At 42.2% G+C, this 18,552-nt stretch overlaps 1 protein-coding gene across 1 annotated transcript; it reads right to left on the reverse strand.

The window, feature by feature from the left end:
• Positions 1-316: 316 nt before the first annotated feature.
• On the reverse strand, positions 317-18,265 carry prpf8 (pre-mRNA processing factor 8). Its single transcript, XM_062418705.1, has 43 exons — positions 18,113-18,265; positions 16,880-17,000; positions 16,595-16,763; positions 16,139-16,303; positions 15,783-16,001; positions 15,463-15,675; positions 15,050-15,175; positions 14,563-14,668; positions 14,003-14,193; positions 13,728-13,847; positions 13,414-13,603; positions 13,015-13,134; positions 12,418-12,552; positions 12,144-12,273; positions 11,841-12,037; positions 11,508-11,714; positions 10,923-11,086; positions 10,542-10,668; positions 10,023-10,215; positions 9,630-9,817; positions 9,218-9,456; positions 8,896-9,042; positions 8,571-8,781; positions 8,312-8,428; positions 7,956-8,203; positions 7,671-7,850; positions 7,414-7,549; positions 7,020-7,189; positions 6,767-6,896; positions 6,513-6,659; positions 6,177-6,337; positions 5,796-5,987; positions 4,941-5,178; positions 4,702-4,830; positions 4,158-4,271; positions 3,863-4,036; positions 3,459-3,652; positions 3,131-3,370; positions 2,847-2,988; positions 2,558-2,698; positions 2,330-2,469; positions 1,900-2,102; positions 317-984 (listed from the first exon to the last, which is right to left on the reverse strand). Exons 2-43 carry the CDS (start codon positions 16,986-16,988, stop codon positions 830-832), a joined length of 7,017 nt encoding a protein of 2,338 aa, XP_062274689.1. The 5' UTR covers positions 16,989-17,000; positions 18,113-18,265; the 3' UTR covers positions 317-829.
• Positions 18,266-18,552: the final 287 nt, after the last annotated feature.

The following is an 18,552-nucleotide window of genomic DNA, read 5'->3' on the forward strand; positions in this document are numbered from 1 at the left end:
CAGAAATGCTGACCTGTGGTACTCTAATAAATGTCAACCGCATGGTTTAACTAATCTTCAAAATTGCTTATGTTTGAGGCAGAAAACTATAAGAACAGGACAGTGTTACTTCAGTATGCCAGAGTAAAACAGGGCAGTCCCTGAAACTTATCCAAGCTGTCTCAGCTGAGGTGGTGTTGACCTCTGGCCTCTCTGAAAAGGGAAGCCAGCCAAAAAAAAAATCCCCTGTGCAGTAAAACTTCACACAAATGCTTCACTCTTGTCTGGTTACACAAGTTAAAATGACAGCAAAAAAAAAAACACCAAACACATCACAAATGTTTATAAAAAAAAAGGTGATCTTTATTTAAACCCAGGCTTCAATGTCACAGGATGTACAGTACAATGTAAAGTACATCAACTAACAGGGTATTACTGGCATGGAAATACAACTTTCAATTTCATTACTCAAAAAAAAAGGGAAAATTAAGTCATTTTTACCCTTTTTAACAATGTTACTCATCAAATATTACAGCAAAGTATTGTGTACTGAAAACTACACACAAATGCACATATGCTCAAACAAACCGGATGCCACAAACAAAGTAAAGACTGCTTGTTCATACAGAAGCTGTACTAAAGTGAGGGAAGAGTTGACATGAAAGGGGAACAAAAACTTTGTAGAAAAAACACAATTCCTAAAAACATCCTTTCGCCTTTACATAAAAATTTCCAAACAACAGTTACATGTGTTCAATAGAAATATTACACAGGCTTTTCTGGACCGGCTCCACATGATTCTGACAGAGCTATCTACAAAATGTGTCGAGAGCAGAACGTCCACCCGCGCTCAGCCGAACATGTCCTCGCGGTCGGCGTTATAGATCTCACCCTCCTGCAGTGAGGCGAAGTTTAGGAAGTGTGAGGGCCTGTGGACTTCGTGGTAGAACTCCTTGGGGTTGGCCAGCTGCAGGTCGTACTTCATGTTGGGGTCGTGACGCACACCTGTCGTAAGAAAAGTCAATGTTGGTTTGGTTAATGGTGAGTTTAAGATGTTTATTCTGACAATCCTGCATGAATGGTCTGAGCAGTCATGTACACAATTTAAAAGGACAGTTTTTCTAGTGTTTTAAAACAAGTCGGGCATCCAAATGAACACAAAGGGATTTTCCTTCCTGTATCATTCCTCCTGGATATTAAAACTTCCCCTTCAAAAGCACTTACAATGCAAATGATATCAGCACATATTTTGTGCAAAAATGCATTTAAAAGTTGATGTGAGGCTAATATGATGATTCAACAGCCTGAGTTAGCCATATTAAGTGGATATCTGTCACATGGGTCTGAGTCTGTTTAGAATAAAATTCCCTCTTTGTGTTTCCCTTAAGAGCTGTAGTGGAGGTAAAGTAACCAAAAGAGAAGACTTTGGCACTTATCTATTCGACTAAATGTAAAAGTTTATCTGAAGTTTTATATCACCTTCAGATAAACTTTTAAATATGTTTTTGCACAGAAGGACGACTCTGAACGTTGGCCCCCATAACTCACAATGTAAGTGCATTATAAAGGGTGTGTTTCCATGTTCACTGGGCACCTGACTGTTTTCAGTCATTCCTGAAAAACTGTCCTTTAAAAGTTAAAGTTTTGCCTTTGACATTGTTTATATTTTGCATGATAAACTACTGTGTATTTCCCTGTTGAGGAAGTCAATGATGATTTTCAGCTGTGAAGCAGGGCTTTGCAGTTAAAAATCAATAAATTGACACAGGCATGAGCAGAAATATCAATGTATGGCACTGACTTCTGTCACAGATGAACTGCATTACTGAGGCGATGACAGAGGCGGACGTTATCATATCTCCATTATACATTCAAACTCTGAAGCAGAATCATTTTGCAAGTAAAATCACGTCTACTGACCCATGAAGTTGTAGTTCCAGGAGACTTGACCAGGGACCATGAAGAAGCCCAGGAAACGATCAGAAAGCAACATCTGCACTCTCTCATAGTGGGATGGCAGGTAACCTTTAGGGTTGTTGCCTTTGTCTGTGTTCTGTCGACCCCACTCGTAGCCGCTGGGTGTCAGTTTGTAGGCTGTGAGTGTGCAGGAGCCTGGTGTGAAGCTGAAAATCAGACGTAAAATGCTTTTTAGTGCCATTTAACCAGCAGACCCCACAAGGAAAAGCATGTTTATGATTTTTTTTTTGCAACAAAGTCTTAACAGCATTGATTTTTTAACTGTACATTAAAAAGGAAATACAATAACTTATGAGACACTGTAATAACTGACTTAAAAACAAAATGTCAATTTAACATATAAAATGTTTCCAAAAAATGATGTTAAGCCTACCTGCAAGTGATGATGATGGTCTTCTCTCCATCCCAAGAGGGGTTGTCAGCCATGACCTTAGCATGGGTGGTGACATCCTGGGGGGACAGCTGGGGTGATTCATTAGGCTGTGTGTGGATCCAGCCGAGAGGCTCCATCTCCTGTTTGGGCAAAGTTGAAAAGTTAAGAAAAAATTGCCGGCATAAACATCACAAAAGGCTCAGAATGATCTAGAAGTGTGCCTCTTACTTTAAGGTATTCATGTCCAGGCAGCTGGTTGGGCAGGTGGACAGTTTGGTGCGTCCCCCACTGTGGTACCATGACGATACAGCGGATCTCCTTCACCTGGGGGTTGTCTGGTGGACTGGTACCGTACAGGTATCCCGCGATCTGGAACAACGCAGATCATGCTTACTTTCAACAGAGGCAGTGACTTTTATTTACTTTGCACAGATGTGATGAAGGACCATCAAGAACAGGTGTTAAATGTTAAGAGATGGTCTGTCTGTGAACTATAGTAACAACTCCCCAAACATACCTGTGCTCGCAGATCTGAGATGCAGATGAACTTCTTGAGGACGTTCTTGGGCAGGATGTAGGTGTAGCCCGTCTCCTTGATGTCATCAGATGACACGTAGATGTGGTTGGTACGGAGATGGAGGTTGGCAGCAGATATGGCCCTGATGGAGTAAGTATAAGAACACATTTAAGCCAACCGAGATGGAAAACAAAACCACTTAAATCATCACTGCTTTGTTAACCATTTACTACAATAATCTATGAAGGTTTCTTCTTAATGGATTATGAACTCCATCTGCATACCTGACCCTCCATTCGGTCTTGGAGGAGAAGGTCTGAGTCTCGTAGTTTGAGGTGGTGGAGGTGATGATCTCGTCACCGTGCTTGTTCACAGTGCGGGTCTGTGTGGCTGTGAGCTGTGACTGCTCTTTGGTCTGCTTCTCAATTTCTGCGATTTGCTGGCGCTGCTGTGACGGAGCGGAGATCTCCATACCCAGGATGATGTCACGGATTTCCGACTGGGTCAGTGAGGCCACGTTCACACTGGAGAGAGAAAGGAAGTGTTCGATTCAAAGTCTGGCTTTATTTTCTTCTATAAAGTTACAGGGGGAAAAAAGGGGATATTACTTACTTGTTCTTTTTGCCATAGTCAGCCAGAATGAGATCTTTGAGTTGCACTTCCACCTTGATCCACTCCTCGTCAGTGAGAGTGGGCCAAATGTGATGTGGCTCAGTGATGGTTGTCTTGTCAGGTTTCAGGATCACCTTGGCACGGTCGTTGTTGACATGGAGCGCTCTGAGGATCAGGATGAGTCGGGAGAAGGCCTAGAGATGGAGCAGACAACCAAACAAACGCTACTTACACAGGGGAATGAGTTAAGGAGTCTCTAAAAATAAATGCATCCTAATGAGTTGAGCATTCATTTCCTTTAAAATCACTTTGTGAAAACAAACTTCAGGGAAACTTCTATAGAGATTCAATACAGGGATATAAAAATAAGACTCGCTGGGCTTACGGGATGGAGTAAAACTCACTGTGTAAGACGAGATGGTCTTGAGCCAGTCATCATACAGATTGAACAGCACCATCTGAGGCTCTGTAGCTTTCAGGATGAGGTCTCCAAACTTCTCCACCTTCAGACAGGCCTGGAAGGGCAGCTGCAACTCCGAGCCCTTGATCACAATGTTGGGGAAGTCGAGCAAGTGGACCTGCGGACAGAGAACAAGAGTATTAGAACTGGAAAACACTGAAATCGAACCAGCAGAAATAAAACAGATGACCCATCAGGAGTTCTCATCATTGCAACAGTATTTAACATGTCAGCCTCACCTCCAGAGGGTCCAGCATGCCCTTTCTTGTTACAATGATCTGTTTCGGTTGCTCTTCCACAGGGAGGGAGCGGATCAGGGCAGCTACTTCTTCAGCTGTCTTCCATTTGGCCAACTACAGAGATAACGCAAGAGTGACGTTAGACACTAGGAAGAGACAACAACAGTGCCAAACATGTATATAGTTAGTTCAAAAGGATAAAAAGGTGTGAGGGTAAGTGTTAGGACTATGGACTTACTGACTACAGTAAACATATCTGCCACATTCACCGATACACCCGATATGATATAATTAAAAAGTTATTCCAAACTAATTTAACAGTATTACAGTCAGCACTGATAAGGCTCAAATAAACACCAGATATAAAAATGTGATTGTAATGACAGCCTATTTCCAAAACACACAATTTGTCTTGAAATTAACCATAGTAAGAAGTAAATTAGAGTCGGTACTGAATGAGGAATCAAATCAAACACAAGGCTCAGAATAAGTCAATATGAAAAACACAGCTGGTGATTTTACTAGTGGTAGAGCGGGGCTGTACCTGTCCCAGACGTTTCTGTCCAGCCCACACAGAGGTGTGAATGATCTTGAGGAAGAGCTGTCCGGTTCTGGGGTTGAAGATGAAAATAGCTCCATTGATGGGCTTCGTGGTCAAGTTACCCTCAAAGGTCTGATGAGAGAGATGAAGAATACATGTGACAAAATTCATGGGCTTAGTGTTTCTTTATCTTCGTGCAAAAGCAGCATACAAGGACCACTAAACGCATGACAGTCTCTCACCTTGTGGATGGTGACTCTGTAGACATTGGTGTCATCTACGAACCAGATAATCTGGTTGGAGAAGAGTTCCCCATAGTTCTGTGAGGACAGGTACGGCTCAGTGGGCTCTGAGGAGTACAGCTGCAGACCTTTGCGGATGCGCTCTCTGAGCACATACAGGGCAGGATTGGCCTTCATGATCTTGGCCATGGCCTGCTGGATCAGAGGCTTGCTTCCAGGGAACCAGTTACCATAAGCACTACAAGAAGAGAGGGAATGAGTTAAAGACTGCGTTGATATTGTTTTTCTTAGTAAACAGTCAACGGGGATGTCACAGTACATTTACTAAACAGCACCTTTTTAACAGGATGTAAATAACTATAGCAGAATGTGATGCTCATGTAAAACAAGTTAGGAAGCTTGTGTCAGGACTTCAAACACTACTGCAAAACATACTTGTTGACAAGTAGATGCCAAAATCCAGGCAATGCTGTCAACATTGGTCTGACAATTTTCATAATTTATTTTTAGACACCTATAACACATGCACTCTTTAAAACAAAGGACAGACGTCTGTCTCCTTCAACAACCAAACTTGCTATGCTCTCCATTCCTGCCTTTTGTTTCTTTGCTGATCACTTCCTTGGTCTTACTGTATAAAGTGCCACCATTTCATTTGCTCTGAATCAGTCCACTGTCTCAGACCCACTCTGTGTCAGTGTGCACACCTGTATCCCGTGATATCAATAAACATCCAACACCACAGCAAACTTTGAACAAGGACTTGAGTGACTTTTCTTCAACAATATTTAAGTCAATTAACTAAATATCTGCAATGATAGCTGATCACGTATTCATGCTCTTAACAGTCCTAACCTGTGGAGATTGTAGGCCAGGTCGATAGCAATGAGCACTCCTGTTGGGGAGGGGTAGATACTCATGTTGTCTGTGGTGTAGTCCAGGAACTTGGCCCTGGCGTAGCGCTCGATGTCATGTGAGTCATAGTCACCCCAGCGCAGCTGAATGTCAATCCAGTACTTCTGTGTGGTGGTGCTGTCCATCACATCTCTGCAGGAAGAAGTGCACACTTTAATTAATACAAGATTAGACAATGGACTCTCAGAAAACTTTCATGATGACAGTTTGAGAGTTTACAAAGACCAGACACCATTTTCAAATCACCTGGTGTCCAACAGTTTTTATGTATTCAGTGATCAAGTCACTTGAGTCATGTAAATATAGTTTCAGAAGTCATACTTTGAGTCAGCAAGCAGAGACGGCCGAGAGACGTTCCACTTGTATGACGCAAAGAGGAGGATGTCAGCGCAGGACGAGTTCATCTTGTATGACTTCCTGGGGTGAATGGTCTCCTTCTGCACAGTCTCAATCTCAAGAGCATCCAGCTCCTGGTCAAACACCTGAAAACAAAAAGACAAAACTTATTCACACTGTGGAAAGAATGAGTTGGCAAACAGTTGTTTATTTTCTTAGCAGCGGTATGGCATCACTGTAAACATTTGACGCTGAAATTCCCCTTTTTTAATTCCCTTTTGTGCTGTGGGATGATCCAGTCCACACACGGGTAAAACCTACCTGACAGAGATCCATAACAATGCTCTCGTGAATCTTCTGCCACAAGTGAGCCCTAAAGATCTGAATGAGGGAGATCTTCAGTGTGGGGATCTTGCCGTGCATGAAGATACCAGTCAGGTCAAGCTGCACCTGGAAACCCACGTACACCTAAAGAAGAGGAGAAAATCTATAAGCTAGTGCACAAGTTTAAGACATTCTTGACTTTTCCCTCTTTGATTGTGAAGAGATATTTTTCAACAGCTGGTTGGACTAACGTTGGCTCTGTTGATTGTGGGCGACCACCAAAGTGTGAAGCGACGGTTGGGGATTTGGTTGAGACCAGACCTCTGGGCATTAGTCAGCTTCTTCCACTTCATGGACTCTTCAAAGCCACTTGCCTTCTCCCTAAAGCACAGAAAGACAATTGATTCCATTTTTATGCATTTGATATAAAACAAATTCATAACTTAAACAAGTACCACCAAGACAGAGAGGAAAATACACTTTTCAGAGTGAAAGTGTTCTCACCAGAAGAGACCCTCCCAGGTAGGGAAATAGGTGCCTTTGAAGAGCGTGTGCTCCAGGATGCCCTCCACACCGCCAAGAGCCTGTATCATGTCTGTGCGGTAGTTGTTCAGATTCCAGAGTTTGCCGTCGTGCCTCTGGTGGGTCCACCAGAACGGATTCTGCTTCAGCACCTGCAATCACAATCAGATACGTATTAATATGTGGTTCCATGTTGGCATTTACTGAGTTTTCATTTTTGGAAAATGAAAACTATTATCTAATGTGTAATGAGTATTACAGCCTCAAATTAACCTTTAATCTTTGGGTTATGTTGTATGAATTATTAAGAGAAAACCTGATTTATTTGGTGTACACTTGATCATTTTGGCCATAAACGAAGTAGTCTTCATCATACCTGGTACTGTTTGAAATCTGTCCTGACTCTCCAGCCTTTGTCATAAGCCAGTGTGTGTCTGTCCTTCTGGAAAAGTGTGTTGATACGTGGGATTCCTCTGTCCCACGAGTCCTCCAAATCCTCCAGAGTCAGACGTCTGAAACACAGAAAACATACTGCTATTAGCCTCGTTTAGTTTCCATTTCACATTTGTTGAAATAACGCAGATGTCGCCAAGAAATGTTAACACTGATCAGCTGATCTGTTACAGGCCATACCGGTTCTGAGCAATAGCTTCCTGCCTCTTGAGGGCGTACTCAGCCCAGACTCTCTGGGAGTCGATGAACTCGCTTTCCCACGGCTGAATGTAACGGTACAAGTTAGGAATCAGCTGGTCCTCTTCATGGCTCATTCCAGACCTGAAGTGGGTGATGCCCACATCTGTCTGCTTAGACCACCTGGTGGAGAGGGACAAGAATTAAACTCCAATTGTCAAAATAATACTGACTCTGACTATTAATAACTGACAAGAGATCACAATAATAATCTGCATGCTGACTCACCGCAGGTCTGACTGTGGAATCAGCACGTGGCCCATGGACAACATGCCAAGACCACCCAACTCTTTGGGAGTGTAGAAGACCACAGGGGGGAAGCGACTGGGCATTTTGGAGTTAAGGCCGATCTTGATACGTGTCTGGATCTTGTTCTCACACTTGACCAGCAGATCCAGGAGCTCCTGAGTGTTGACGACTGCTTCACGGAAGTACGTCATCAGGCCGATCAGAGCCGTGTTCCATTTGTTCACAATCTGCAGGAAAAGAGGAGAAATTATGAGTATTATAATTTGGTGATCAAACATTTTTATTCTAATTCATCCCTGAAATCTAGATTATATTAGATGAAGCTGTCTGCAGACCTTGGTGAATGTGGTTGATCCGGAGGCCATCAGGATCTGACGCACTCGGTTGTGGAAACGCTGCATTGATTCATCGTCCACACGCAGGAAACACTGTGCTGTCCTCTCTTTGGTTACCTGCACATGAAAAAACAATGTGAGAACTTAAAGACACAAGTATCAGTGTGGTAAAGGGATATATATCTTTAGACATCTGAAATTGTCATGGCAATCATAGCAGCACAACTTTTTTTTCTCATTTTGGGCATCAGTTCCTCACCTCGTTCTGCAGGTTCCAGACGCCGTCCTTGTGAGTGAACTCCTCGTAGCTGGTGCGACACTTGGGCAGGATGCGGCACTCAAAGCCACACATGTTGAAGAGTAGGTTGGGGTTGTCTTTGCTGTAGACCGACACAAAGCTGTTCTCCCACTGGACTGTGGTCACTGATCTTGGCAAGCGGTTCTTTATGTCCCAGAAGACTGCACGTCCACTGTGGAATAATTAAGATTAGAGAAGTTTAAGCTATTTGTCTCTAACCTGGTTAAACAAGTTATATGTTTCTCATGCTTAACATTACTGGTTTTAAGTCAAAGATGGAACTCACAGGTTGACGTCGTGCTTCATCAGTCTCATGCGGGCATCACGAGGCCAGCACTTCTTGTTGTTATAACCCACAATGTTCTCGTTGTTGGGGTCTGGGTGCTCAGTTAGATACCTCTGAATGAGGTCCCTGGCCTCGTCAGCAGAGAACCTGGTGAACACATAAAAAGAGTCATAACTTCTAATTTTAATTAAATCAGCAAAGCACCAAAACTGAATAATTCAAAAAAGGCAAGGCACTTTGTAAAAACTTCTATTGCAAATATTTCCCCAGAGCCACACGTTAGGAAGCGCTTTCATTCATCATTTCAGTGATCCAATCCCACCTGAAGAAGATGTGGATGCGGTCGATGTAGCGGCAGTACAGCCGGATTGGATGGGCGCTCTCTGTGGGTATGTCCTGGAAGCTGAGGAAGTCGTTGGGCATCTGGGGTGGCCCGGCCATCTCACTGGCACGGTGCAGGCCCAGCACCAGCAGGTCCATCACCAGGCCGTAGTACTGTACAATGAACGAGGCAAACTGCAGCCCCCTGATGATACCGTATGAGTTTGTGTGGTTCATGTCCTAAAAAAAGAGACACAAAAAAGTCCCAACTTTAGAACAAACAGCAATAAAAAATGTTAAACAGTAGCTCAAAGATGTACAAACACTGAACCAGAAATGACTTATTTTAGAGTTTCTATGGAATCATATAAAAATGACAGAAATCAGACAATGTAAAATAAATGTGTGTTTACCTTGTAGTTGATGACCACATTGTTCTTGGCCGTCATGTAATCAGCAATGTTGTGGTCAACGATAAGACGCAGCAGCCTATTGAGCAACGTCAGATCAATTTTCTCGTACATCTTCTCGTAGCGGGACTCCAGCATAACGTTACATTCTCCCTCCGCAGTCTCCCAAACGTCCTGCAAGTTGTTGATGCCTATTGAGAATAAAGAGAAAGACATCCGGTGAAATTAAGCTTTTGGTCCTTCGAACATGGTAGACTGGATTTGAAGACTATGTTATCATCAACACTTTTATTCCACTTCAAAGCAAACTGGGCTATTACACAATAAAAATCAGACTTTTCCACAACATCACAATGTTATTATATCTATAATAACAAGTCTAGTCAGAGCCCTGACCTTGGCACCACTTGTAGACCAGCAGCGGTGGTGGTTCAGTGTCAGCAGGTTTGATCCAGGGTGGGAACAGGCGTCTCTTGTCTGCCTCATACCACAGATACTGGTCGAGGTAGGCGTCAGTGATCTTCTCCAGGGGCTCTACGTCATACACTGGCACCAGATGGCTGTACAGGTCCATGAACTCAATACCCACCTACAAAAGAAGGAAGAAGTGATGAGACTGGCAGAGGTGGAATAATATGGGTAAAAACAAACAGTGAAGACAGCAAAGAAATGAAAGGCTACAACAGTCTGCTTGAGGCACACGTTTCCTGCAGAGGTTTCAAAATTATAAAACATTTTTAAAAAATACAAATTATGCTGTTTAGATCAATACTCATTTGTCAAGTAATGCTGTAGAAAACTTTTTTTTTTGTCCTTTAAAGTATGCATCTCTGCTGTTTATAAATAAACCTGTGGAATATCACAAAAAGAAAAAGGAGAAAATCTTGAGTATGAAACTGTTATTTTGTTCCTGACCTCTTTGAAGGCTCTCTGAGTGAGCAGGTGACGTTTGATCCTGGACAGAGCCTCGTGGGGATTGTCGTAAGCCTGCTCTATCAGCCCGAGCTCTTCCCTCTGAGACTGGTTCAGACGAGACTTCACGCTGGAATACACATACAAAGAGTTGATAAAGCAAAACTTTTCTGGCAGATATTTTCCCCACTCTAATTAATTTTTTTATCCGGTTTATTTGATAGGGACAATGCAAGTAAACATTGCACCACTTCCTCTCATTACAAACAAGGTGAAGTACTGATGGTCTGCTAACAGAGATTATAGCTATTACTAGTTTCAAACTCCAGTCCCAAATGTCCCCACTTAATGTTTGAAGTCGGATAATGCTCTAAGTGTGTTTACCTGTACGCCTCCTTGAGTCTTTCCAGAGCCAGGATGAGCAGCTTGGTGTCGTGTTTGTATGACAGTGGAGGGAAGGGGATGGGTGAGAACCGCCGACTCTCCAGCCAGTGAACAGTGGTGGTGTAAATGGCAACCGCCTCTTCAGCTGTGATGTAGGGGCCGTCCTGTAGACAGAACATTAACACTTTAATGAAAACATGGCAAAATGTGAAGAAACAGGGCAAAAGTAGTTTGGATATAAAGATGTAATGGTACTATTATCCCATATTAACTTGAAACTAATTACTATAAAATATTAGAAACAATATTTGAATGGTGAACAACCAACTGCAGCTGCAGCCAGTGATAAAAAGCCACCACTCATTTTAATATTCCTCCAGTTCTTACGCACAGGCAAGCAGACCAATGCAAGTGCGCCTTTGTAAGAGGACATTCAAATATTTACTTGTCATTTGTGAATTTGGGATCACTGAAATCTAACTGTAATCAATAAAAAACCGTCCATGTATTTAGTCTATAAAATCGTAGTATTTACTGGAAAAGGATTTTTTGTATTTCCTGTGTCTACTTTCTTCTGTTTTTTACCTTCAGGTAGTTGTGCTGTCTCTCCTGCTCAGCTTTCAGGTACAGACGGGTCAGTCTTCCCAGGTTCTTCTTGCAGACAGTTTTGTCCACAGTGGCTCCACGACGGATACGCTCACGATTGTAGTGGGCCGTGTTGGTCCACCAGTCTGCTTTGGCCTTAACATAGCGCAGGATCATGTTCTCGATGGGAGTGGGCAGGCCTGGCACCTAAAACAATAAAAAGTAGGCACTGTTAACATTTCACTTCAAGCTGATTAATTCCTGTCTTTCAGCAACAGATTATTTCTCTCCTACAGGTGTCCACAGCAGAGCTGATCTATGTGAGACACTAACCTTCCAGGGGATATTGGCCTTCCAGCACCTCCAGGACTCACTCAGGTGCTGCAGGATGGTTCTGGCCTTGTTTTGTTTGATGCCCTCAGGCATCATGTCCAAGATGTCGTGCATTACAGCTGCACGCAGCTCCAGGTCAAAGTGAGACTCCACACGCTGTTTAGTCACTGTCTTGGCAACACCCTTGGAGTGACGTCCTGTTGGTGTAATCGAAAACATATTTGCTTAAAACTCCTCCCAACACAAACTTGTAACTGTGCACCATTACACTACTTTGTTCCTCCAAAAAAGAAAAACACAAACCTTCAAACTGCCTGGCCAGCAGATTTCCCAGCCACCTCTCCAACAGTGGAGTGATGCCCCTCATGAAGAACAACCACACTCTCCAACCAGGAGCCCAGAAGCCACATCCTGGACCTTTGCCCACAGGACCCTGATGAAACAAACACATAAGGCCCACACATAAAACTTAAAGCACAATAGCAGTGTGACATGCTAAAATTTTACTGTGGTTTGTGGGAAAATGAATTCTTTCTGAGGATATCCAACTGTTGGCAGACCAAAAAGTAGTACTTACAGTGTTGAACCGGTAGTAGATTAGATGCTTCAGATCTTTGCACATGCGGATTTGTCTCATCAGCTTGTACTTGTAGCGGTACATGCCGGTCAGCTGCCCCACATGAGCGAAGATGTACTGCAGTCCATCAGCCAACTACAATAGAGACAGTTCTGCAATTAGCCAAGTATGAAATCACTGTGTGGGATAATCGCTAAACAGCACCAGTCAGTGACGCCAACAGACAGGACTAACCACACTTTGATTCTCCGGTAGAGAAAAGGACCAAACATAACAGAAGAGAAAAATGTTTATCACAGCCATTCATTGCTTAAAAGTGTCTTTGTGTTTTACAGAGTGTGACTTCTATGAACCCGGCAAATTGGCTAACCTAAGGACTGTAGCTTAGTTTTGAATGATTAACCCGGTGTATCCTATTGAAAGAAAAAGCTTCTGAATAATGATAGAAACACCAAACACTCAGATGTTCTCTGTGGCTCTGTTTGTGCAGTCATTAAGTTGCTGAATTTACACATTCAGGGAGAAAATGAATAATGTATGTTAGTGTAGCTGGCTAACAGATGGGCTGTATTGTGAGAAATGTGTTGCTGAACTAACCTGGAAGGCATCAACATTTCCCAGTCTGTACTGCACATGGCTGTCCACCACCAGCTTGCTGAGACGCAGCACCTCTCTGCACAAGTGGAAGGCATTACCGAATCTGGACTTTTTACGCTCCTGCAGGGATAGAAACAAGAACACAATGTTAGGTCAACACTGGTTATAAAACAACAGATGGTACTTGGAATGAGATTAGAGTTAGAAAATTATTTAACAATAAAAAGACAGCAAACATTTTTAGCTTCACGGAAATCACAGAAAGTTTGAACGTCAGATTTTATGTTTTTCATGCATGAAACCACAAAAGACAGACCAAATACAGGTAATATAAAGTCTTGTGGCTCTATATTAAAGCATTTGCTACATGTCAAATGCATAGGAGGGTTTGGCCTGTACCTTGGTTGTCAGTGTCTTGACGGGCTTCAGGTTGAAGTTGTAGTCAAGATGTAGGTAGTTCAGGTTCTTACGGTGGATAAGCAGATTGAGCATGTTGTAGCCCTGTCTGCAAACCTGCAGGCCCACCTCAACCCAGTCCAGCTTGGTAGACTGAAAGAACTTGGTTGCCTTGAAGGAGCGGAATAGATACCTGGAAGCCAAACAGGGAAAAATATTTAAAGAAAAACCTACTTGATGAGCAAAACACATTAAAATGATTAAATTAGGAAGATGTGACTATGAGAAATCCAGTTTAAGAGTCTAATGATGCTCACCTCTTCTTCTGGGCCTTAGGTGGTCTGTGTTTGAGAGCGTTGAGCACATAGTACTTGAGCAGTTTCTGGTATGACACACGCACCTTCACTGGCTGTCCAGCAGGGCAATGCTCTCGGTACCTGTAAAATAATTTAATACATCCCACTCAGAATTTCCACAAAAAAAAAAAAACTGACATCATGCTGAGAAACAAATTAAAAACTGTTCACAGAACTGACGCATCTGTTCTTAAATTATAACAATATTTGTTCTAACATGTTGATATTTTGCTCACCAGTTCTTGATCAGGGGGATATCAATGGCTCTTCTTGTGCGGCCAGAGCGGAGGTTGAAGGGTCTTGGCGCCCACAGCAGAGCAATGCCATTGGCAGTGTTGTCTGTGTAGAGTGGGGTCTCCTTGAGGAAGGGCTCCACGTACTCAGCTAGCTCAAACTCTTCATCGTCATCAGGCAGGGGCTCTTGACTCTGAGTGGAGACAGGAAATAGCAACAACAATATAATGTGTGACTTTTATGAGTGCTGACTTTATAAGACCTCATTAATTTTGCTTTTTTACCTTAAATCAATATGAACAGTACTTAGTAAAAAAGTAATAATAAAAAAATTATAATATCTGAATGCTGACGGGCCAACTGCAGCTGCAGCCAGTGATAAAAGAGTCAACACTCATTTTAATATTCCTCCAGTTCTTACGCACAGGCAAGCAGACCAATGCAAGTGCGCCTTTGTAAGAGGACTTCCCTTTAAAACATCATCAGAAGTTTATTTTGAAGACATTACATTTAGCTTTCCTCAGCTCCTAGAGGAAGGAGGAGGACAAGCAACCACACTAACCTTGACGGAATGTCTGTGTGAAATGGGGTTGATCAGTGGGTCAAAGTAGAATGCCGGAAGATCTGGATCCTCTGTCTTGATAAACACCACATTGGGTGTGTGGTACCTGCGGAGGAAAAGTCATGTGTCAATTTATTTCTTACAGCCAAAAAAAGATATGTAAATTTAGTAACTCAATTAAAAAAAGTTCAGTTGCATTTCACACAGAATTACATCTTAATGTCGTTTTTCACTCTGATGTGAATTTTTCAACCACAAAATTCACTTAATTTTGATTAGATAGAATTTCCTTTTCTTTTAATAGAACAAAATATAAAGTAACACATTGTTTACTGTTAAGAATAGTTTTTGCTGACACTCCAAAACATCTGAACATGTTATTAAATCTTTGAGTGTTTTGACATCTAAATGTAATAATTATAATAATGGGTTATCAGTATTGTCTCAGTGAACTGCAACTTTAAAGAGCCAATTATTCGTTGCTTACCAGGTGAGGTGGACGTGGTGCGGCAAGTTGTTGTACAGGTACGGGAATGCAATTTTGTACTCTGTCCTGATAGGCTGTCTGATGATGATCTTGTTGATGTCATTGAACTCATTCCAGTCTTCATCCCTATAGGAAATTAAGAGAGGGATCAGCTCCAGCACAAAGCATCTTGCATCAGTTTGTGCAGGTTGTTTTTTAAAAAAAAAGGGGTGAAACATGATTACTATTCTAACAAATACAAGACATACTTCATGCATCTTCTGAAAATAAGATGCAGGAAAACATCTCCACCCCATGTTTTAACATTTATGAGCCTGCAAATGGTGGCTGTGCCAAGCGGCTTCCACAATCCAGGAGATTTAAAAGTATAAAATCAGTCAGTTTATCATTTATTTAAGGCAGGAAGTTCTTACTGGAGGTTAATGTCGCGGACCAGGGGCTCAAACTTAGGTCCTCCAGGGATGGCCATATTTAAGGCCTTAGAAGTGAAGAAAGCCTTGAGGTCAAACAGATAAAAGTAGTTGAAATCCACCAGGTCTGTCAGCAGCTGGTTGGCCAGTCGGTACAGTGTGGACATCATGGGCAGTGTGAACTGCCAGCGACGGTAGGTGGTGCCATTTACAAACCTGAAGGACAAAAAAGGAGTCATTACTTTACCAGATTCAGAGCAGCTACGTGTCTTTTTAAAAAAAAATAAACTAAATGGTAGTCTCATAAAGAAAAAAAGGCTTACTTGGCAGTGTCTTTGAGGGGCTGGTGTTCATAGAACCACTCCACCACTGAGCCATCCTCCTCGGGGTCCAGCTCCATCTGAATGGCCTCCAGTGGTTCCACGTCAAGGATGTTGTCAGCGTAGTCCAGCGGCGGCTCCTCATCATCAAATGGTGGAAAGCGCATCCTTTTGAAGTGTCGACGGTCACGCTTCTCACGACGCATCATGATCCACATAGTGCTAAGAGGAGAAGAAAGAATACCAGTGATTAGGTGTGTTAGAAAAACAAATGAGCACAGTATGTTTGCTGTGCATATCACAAATGTATGTGTACAATGAACTAAAAATGTCACTACATAACATAGTGACACTCTTACCCCCACTGAGCAATGTAGACCGGCTCTATAACCCAAGGGATTTCATTAACAAATGAAATGGCTCCTGTGATGTGGTACAGGACAGGCACATCTCGGATCTGCTCCCAGGGCATAGGCATGTTCTCCAGCAGTTTCAACACTGCATGGGGCATGTACTTGAGGGCACTGTTCAACAAAGAGAAAGACACAGGATGAGGTTGGGCAGTGGTGATTAATGTCCTCAATCAGTGAGCAATCTTATGAAAATATATTAACCAAACCAATATTTAGCTTCCATGCACATAAGATTATAACCTGAGTACATCTGGAAAAAAGGTATACCAATTTACAGTATCAGTCAAATGTTTGGACATACCTTTCAATTCTCTTGAATGAGAAAGTTTCAAACTTTTGACTGGTACTGTATATTTTGAGTTTCCCGTAGACATATTTATTATTCTATTAATCTATATTTACCCGAGGTAGACCCTCTTGTCATGACGAAACTTTCTGTTGGTCATGTCTCCATGGTCCCTGATGATCTTGCGGACATGTTCAGGTGGCATGTCTTCCTTCTGAGCATCCACAAAGCCAAACTTTCTCTTTTCGGAGTAGCGCTTTGCCTGCAACTGCTGCCATTTCCTTGCTGTAGAGTCAGAAGACAACTTGATAAACAACAAGAATGACCACATCCATTTGTGATATACACTTTTTATAAACACCATACATAAACATAAATGCATTGAGTGAAACCTGACATACCTTTCTCTTGCAGTTTTTCCTCAGACATGAAGTCTGGGACCGGTGCAGGAGGGGGTACACCTGGTGGCATCCCTGGAGGGACTCCTCTATAGGGGAAGGTAGCTGCCATGGTACCTCACAACTACAAACATCACAACAAACAAAGAATTAAAAATACATTTCTGATTCCACTTGTCCCAAGAGCTTTGAGTCTGTCTATCATCAAGTCCCTAAAATCACAACTAATAAACAGATGCACTTAGGATTGTATCTAATTTGATGGGGAACTCTACTTAGTTGATGAGGTCCAAAATACAGTGTGTCTACAGTTATTTTATGCATTACATGTACAATTTATACTGTGAATATTTTTCACATTCCTGGTTACCACCATTTTTACTATCTTCACCTGTATTTTATGGTAGTTGTGTTTGTTTCCTACTTTGAATAGCTACTTGTAATTTATTTCACCCTCTCTTCTTTGACTATGTACCACAACACCACGGTTAATCCCCTGTATGTGCAACGTATTAAATGAGCAATAATAAAACTGGTTCAGATTTTTGAAGTGATGGAGACCAGTATCCAGTGTGTCCACAGTCATTTTGTACAAAAAAATGCATTTAACTGTTTATTTAACGCTCATGAGGCTTCAGCAGTCTGAGTTAGTCATATTAACATTTACCTCTTTTCTCCTGTTGAGCTGCAGTAACAAAAAGAGGGAGTAAATCTTTAAAAAGACTGCAACGTTGAGCGATATCTTTTGAATTTAACTACTTTGAAAAATTCGTATTATATTCAGATGAACGTTTAATTACATTTCAGCGCAAGAGGACAGTGGATTTGGTAAATGCATTATAAAATAACTTTCTAATGGCCAGTATAAATAAATAAAAGGAATTATTACAGCAAAACAAAATAACTCAATGTTCATTTGAGCTCCTGACTGTTGTTTTAAATAGACCTTGATACAATGAACCCTTTTTGCAACTTTAGCTTTCCAACATGGCTCCCAGTCTGAAACAAACTACCCGCTAATGTTACCGCTCTGTAAACTTTTAACGCTGCCTAAAAGTTGCATTACACTAACTTTAATACAAGTCACACTGCAAGTTTGAACAACGTTGATAAATGTTGCCTCTCTGTAATAAAGCATGGATGAAGCGCTAAGCTAGCCGGGAGCTAACAAAAACTAGCATAGTAGCTAAGTAAGCTAACAAAAAAAAACACGAACATGCTCGTAACACCACACACCTTACTACCTTCACTCCCGAGGCAATTTCTTTACGTCGACTGCAGCCTTTTTAGCTACCAAAACATTTCTCCTTCAGCAACTGTTTAGCCTTTTATATTTAGGCTGCCCGTTGTGTTGATTTCTTCCTTAGCTGCAACACGCACGATGATCGACGGCGGCCACACGATGGACGCAGTTCAGTGGGATTCACAGAGAGCAGCTACGCCGGATGGAACGCTCTCTTGCAACTAAATGGACGGGGGCGCTACGTAGAAAAGATGCTTTACGTAGAAAGATGCGCTAACGTTAGACAAGCGCCATTTGAGCGAATACCCGGATGATGCTGTTTCCGCCGTCGCACCGCCCCCTACAGTGCTGGAGTGTGGCATGCAACCACGACAACAGCTGCGTGGTAACCCTAGATTTGTGAAATTGTCGCCTGTCACTTCAAAATATTTGT

Source organism: Scomber scombrus, chromosome 5 (genome assembly GCF_963691925.1).
Source record: "Scomber scombrus chromosome 5, fScoSco1.1, whole genome shotgun sequence".
Taxonomy (NCBI): Eukaryota; Metazoa; Chordata; class Actinopteri; order Scombriformes; family Scombridae; genus Scomber; species Scomber scombrus.